We start from the raw sequence: 6000 nt of genomic DNA, 5'->3' as shown, positions 1-6000 counted from the left end.
TTCCAAGGCATTTTTAATTTTCTTATTTTAGTTTTGCCACACATTTCTTTAAGGAGCAGGCCCTCAAATGAGTGTTCTAAAGTATTTACACCCATGTACGTGTGTGTGCATGCACACCCACACCCACACACTGAATACTTCCGAAATTAAATGTTCTAGCAGCCTAAAGAGAAACAATCGAAAACCTCCTCATTCTTTGATGTCCTTTGTTAAGGGTATTCTCTCCCCAGCCAAATTTCACAAGCATTTCCATTCCATCCTTCCCAGCACTCGCAGTTTCCACAGCTACAAACACCATTGCCTAGAACAAAATGAATAAAGGGCAATTACCATAATTGAAATGTACTACATTAAAATGTGTTCTATGGGGAGGAAAAAGCCATGCTAAAGTAGTTGCATTGTTCCTTTATTGTTCCCCCCACCTTTTTTTTTTTTTTTCTTCTTTGGAAGGAAGCAATTACTGTACCATTGCATTAAGAAGCCACCCCAAACCTACACTTACAAAGGATTAGTAGCATTCTCTCAATAATTCCATCAGCAGAATTGCAAATATTGTAATTATGCCACTGCTATTTGTACCCAGCTATTGAGTCTCAGTGTTCACCGTACCTCCAGGTACAAGGGAAAACAAGATTATTTTTAACTGTTATGCAAAAAGAAAAAAGATATAAAAGGGTACAAGCAGAATAGCAACAAAAACATCACTTTCAACATGAAAAACTTTAAATCTAAATTCTCAAGTACTGTACAAATAAATAATATCTCAAACTCTATTCGATGAAAAATGTGTTGACCCTATTTTGCAGTGGAGAAACATTAAGTACTGAGACCATATTTTCATTTCATTTCAATATTTTTCATGATGCTCAGCTTGAGACCTCTACAGCCTGGGTTCCCAAGTCGAGCTTCTCTTCCTACTGACTTTATGAAGATCCGTGACTCGCCACTGCAGCTGAAGATAAGGCTCCTGTCGCCTCTATACTGGCTACTTGCCCCCCAAAAGGACCCTTGCTAATAGGGCGAGTTGGAAGACACAATTGACTAGTGTCAGCCCTCCCACTCTCACTGTAATCAGCTTGCAGATTTCCTCCACGTCTAATAATTGCTCAGCAAAGATTTTCTAAAATTAAGATTTGTAACAGGAAGCGGCCAGTGAGTTAATTTAGCAATTCCCATGTTGCTTCTTGTCACCAGATTTCTCATGAGGGTTTGCTGGCGGCCTGCCCATTTCTGTCCCCATCTGCCACCTGAACTCCCAAACAACGTTAAGGTGAAGCCGCTTTGATCACCAGCCATCACGTCATAAGAAAAACCGTGCGGTATTTCAGCCTGCCACTGAGAATGGTCCGATTGCCAGGCAGTTCTGTCAACCCTCACAACTATGCCTCTCACCGACCAAAAGATCATCAGACAAGTGGATTTTGTCTATGACATAAATGCATTATACACGTAGAAAGTCTAGTAAGACAACAAAAGCTAAAGAAACCTCATGATCACAATGCTGACGCTGCACATCCTTTGCCAAAAAGCAGTAACTTGTAGCCTGTTACAGCGAAAATTGTTGATGGATTTCAGAGCTGGCTTACTTATTTAAATTCATAGTCAGGCTTTCGACTGTTCTTTAGAAGCCTTAAGTTGATTATCACGCTGCACAATGAAATAATTACGGCAGGTTTGAATAACCAACAAATGCACTGCCCCCGTCACTGGAGAAAGACGACACTGGGCTTTGTCTAACACAAGTCCCATCAACACAGTTTGTTTCTTAGAGCAATTAAGTGTTAGCCTGTACTGCACCTGTGCAAATGAGACCATCATGTTTGTCACAGTCTCTGTCATCGCATTCACAGAAATCGCCCGAAATGTACCATTCCTGTGGTGAACAGATGCACTTTCCACAGTGGCAGGAACCTGAAATCACAAAAATTATTACTCGCAGTGAAAGAGCACTGGCATTTTCAGACTAGAAAATAACAGCCCCAGTCACACACATGCACACACACACACACACACGTGTCCATATGCACAAAATTGCTGCCTAAGAAGCTATTGCATAAAAGAAAATAATCAAGCTAAAATCCTTTTGAATAAAAGGAATTTTTTAGGTTGAGCTAGACTATGGTGGGACGTTACTACTTATGCTTGATTTTGCTATTTCATTTAATCAGGACTCACATTTTGAAGCTTTCCATTGGTTTCAGAGACCTACAATCAGGGCTACTCTTCCCAGTAACTATTCTTTCTTTTGACTAGAAAAGCTCAAATTTTCCCTGACCCACTCTTACTGAAGGCAATAAAATCATACCCAGGAAGAAAATGGCCCTCCTCATCTAAAGCCTTTAGGGATGAGTCCCCACAAGACCAGAGGTGCCCAAGACTAGCATTTAGACCCCCAAAATCCTCATCACCATAAATGAAGCTGCTCCACCTCCCATAGAAATACTAAATATTTGCTCTAGGTCAGAAAGAGTTTGTGTACATGACGGGGGTTAAGCAGTTTGCTTATTCCTGCAGAGTACCCCAACACCTCTTGTTGGGATAAGCCGCTCTCCTCCTCCTCAGGGATGTCAGGTCACACCCCCACAGACAAAGAAGGGACTTTATGGTGACGTTTGGGTGATACCATAACCCAGTGAGCACCAGAAACCTCCCTTTAAGGGAAGGCTCAGAGACATCCCTGCCTTCAGGAGAAGGTTCATGGGTCTGAATCCCAGAAAGGGACAGTTGCCCCCAGACAATCGTGTGTCAAGAAGTCCGTAGCCTGAGAAGGGTGCGAGAGAGGCTTTTCTGCAACTAGAAACGCTACTAGGAGATGGTACTTCCTCCTGGCTGATTCCAACACCCAGCTGAAGAGAGTTGGCTTTTACAGAGCCCACCATCAGCTGCCTGACAGAGTTGAGACACTTAAACGCCAAGGTGGGGTGCTTACTGACTGCTGAGCAAAAATCCTTCTGTGGACCTAGCCCTAAGAACTGGCTACAGCACAAATCAATACAAAAATCTCAAAACCCAAATAAATGATAACAAAGAATACACACATAGTTTTTAATTAAGGGAGGAGGAGTTTTAAAAAAAAAAAAAAAATCACCAAAGAAGCTGTCGACCTTTAACAGAATATGCTTATAAATAAATTAGATGCTGTTGCTTTCGCCATATTTCCTGAATGATTCCAGCACAAAGTAACCTATGTGTTTAATGCAATATTAAAGAAAAATATATAGAAAGAAGCTTGGTTATCAGAATATAACCTAAACAGAATTAATGGGTTACTTAACAGGGCCTGAGCCAAAGTGTAAAAAATAATGTGTTTTTTTCCTTCTTCCATTCTTTTAAGTGACCTCTGAATAAAATCCATAGTAAAAATCCAAATACACATTTTAAAAAAGAATATGGATCTATTGATATCAACCAATTTTGCCTAGGTTTTCCTCATAAATACTGGTGTCTCTGATCACTGAAAATTAATTCTTTAAAACTTCAGAACAGCCTCAGCAGAATATCTATTTTTTAATTTTAAATGTATGTAATTTAGTGTTTACTGTAAGTTGACAAAAATGAACTCATTGCCTAATTTTAGAGAAACGCTGTTTTAACGCATAACATATGGAACATGTAAATATATACAGGAAGAGCTAGGGATTGGAACATTTGGGGATGGGAGTATTTGGTTAAGCATCTACTTTTTCTGTGAGTTCTATGTATTGCTTGCTGAGCCATGACACAAAATACTGACATTCCCTACAAGGATAAAAAGTGCCATTGCATAAAGAGGCAGTGGAGGATAGCATATATATTGCATGGTTGCTCTATAAGAAATACACTAAGACAGACTTGAGGGTAATTTAAACCGAATGTCTCTGTTTATACAAACTACAAGGTACTGACAGCTGAAAATAATGATGAATAGTATGAGACTTTTCGTGAAATTAAAGCAGTTAATAAGAGCATGATATTGTAAGAAACCTGAAGTGATTCTGCATAAGCAAGGGCTGATGCTGCGACTGAGGGATGCCCATGATGTTTAAAACTATTTTGCAGAAGATAGAGCAAATTTAACACCAAGTCAACCAAGCAAGATCAGGGTCCATGATGTAAAATGTGTTAGGGAGAACGAATGTATCAAGTCTTTTCCCCGTACAGAGCGTGCTGCTCTGGGAGGCTCCTCAGTTTAATTAAAATGAGTCTAATGAGTTGCAGGGTGTTCCCTGGGATCCTGGCCAGATCCTCTTGGATGGGATTTGGCTCATTACCTCGGCCGTGTCCTGCACCATTACAGTAGCCATCTGCAGCCCTACGTTTACTGCCAGGGAGGCAGCAGCATGGTGGGTGTTGCTGTTTTCCTTGGGAAGCTTTTACTACAGGTGGCAGAGTCAGCGAGCCAAGATTTCGAAAAGAGCCTGGGAATGTGGATGTCCAACTTTGCTTATATTAACAGAATGTAATTTTCTGGAAGTGTTCAGCAGTTATCTGCTGAAAACCAGGTCTCCTTAAAGTCTATTAAATCCTACATACAGAGACTCAAGCTCCCTCAATCCATTATAACGCTTACATATCTTGGCTAGGTTTCTAGCACAGACAGAATAACCACCATTAGTGCACAGGTTCAAAATTCCCTTTCATTTGACCAGTAATGGTTACTTATTACTCAATGTAATGAAACAGAAAGAACAATTTTTCACTTTGGCCTCTGGATATTGCCGGTTACACTTGCTATGAATACCATTTTAAAGTATGGGTACCCAGTAAGACATGATTTCCAGATATAAATTTAAGCATCAAGAATAGATTTGCTTCAAATAAAAAAAAAAAAAAGAAGGGGGAGGGGGGCGAAAAAAAAGTAAGCATAGAAGTTACCAGTAATTAGACTGGTTTTGCCTGTGATCCCCACCATGCTCAGAGAAGAGACAGGAGGCAACCTCCTTGGAAGTTTACTGGCCACACACTTCTTGAAGCTATCTTATGTAGGTATTTCTCTGCTGGGACAAGCACTTACATATGACCAGCGTTTCCCACAATAAAGCCACTATAGCATCTAATTTGACACAGCTTTATTATATTGACTGTCCTCAAGGCAACTGTTCGTCACATTGGAAGCTTCCCTGTTCTTAGAGACCAATGGAACTTTAAAAAAAAAAAAAATCCCACCAGTGTAGCTGAATATGGATTTAGGGTCAGGTTTGTAATTCTCATAGAAAGTAAATGCCGTTCAACAGAGAACTACTACCTTAGAAAATCTATGCTTTTGGAGCCTCCATTCATGCAGTTAGTTAGGTTTAAAACCATGACCTGCCTGCAGCTGGTTACAACCTAGAGCAACTTTCAGACTGCTCCAACTTACATCAGTGACCCAGAGATCCCAAACCAGCCCCTGGCACCATAGCCAACAGAGGGGAAAAACAACCCAACCCTCCATGTCTCTGCAAATTCCTGTCAGATTATCTGCTGCCAAAGCCTCAAAGTAAATTGTAACCTTGATATACATGCTCAAAGTTAGTTGTTCTCAGAGTAAGACCCACAGGCTGAATTAATAGCTCTCAGCCATCCTTACAAAAGGGTAGCAGATAATACAAATGTTTTAAAATTCCACATAATTTGTCATATTTATGTTTATTTAGAATCTTATCTAGTGCATTTTATTGATTTTAAGCATATTTGCTCACCTTCATGGTTTATATAAAAAAATCACAGGGACACCGAGACTTAAAGAAGAAAAGTTAACTTCTGCAGTAAAACAGAGTAACTCCATTTCTCCAGTAACTCATCAACCTCTTACACAGACACTAATTTAAAGATAGCCACATCTTCTGGAAACAGTAGAGAAACAGTGCAACTTCCTAATTTTCTATGAGATTGCAACAACCTTGCAAGGGTGGGGACGGTGACGGACACCCCAGATTAAATTGGTGCACTGGGGGAGAATTCTGATAAGTGATAATACATATGGAAGAAGGCCAGGCTGGAAGCCACATTTAAATTTCCTTTGCACTGAAACAAAAGTTA

At 40.1% G+C, this 6000-nt stretch overlaps 1 protein-coding gene across 1 annotated transcript in view; it reads right to left on the bottom strand.

Moving 5' to 3' along the window:
- Nucleotides 1-209: 209 nt before the first annotated feature.
- The window catches only part of ITGBL1 (integrin, beta-like 1 (with EGF-like repeat domains)), a 149563-nt gene continuing 143772 nt past the window's right edge, over nucleotides 210-6000 (bottom strand). The window contains exons 10-11 of the mRNA XM_009880568.1: nucleotides 1798-1911; nucleotides 210-301 (exon numbers count right to left, since the gene is read on the bottom strand). Coding sequence (XP_009878870.1) covers nucleotides 210-301; nucleotides 1798-1911 — 206 coding nt within the window. The remainder of the gene's footprint in view (nucleotides 302-1797; nucleotides 1912-6000) is intronic.

This window comes from Charadrius vociferus, unplaced genomic scaffold (assembly GCF_000708025.1).
Source record: "Charadrius vociferus isolate BGI_N301 unplaced genomic scaffold, ASM70802v2 scaffold180, whole genome shotgun sequence".
Taxonomy (NCBI): domain Eukaryota; kingdom Metazoa; phylum Chordata; class Aves; order Charadriiformes; family Charadriidae; genus Charadrius; species Charadrius vociferus.
This window is presented reverse-complemented; position numbering and strand designations above follow the sequence as displayed.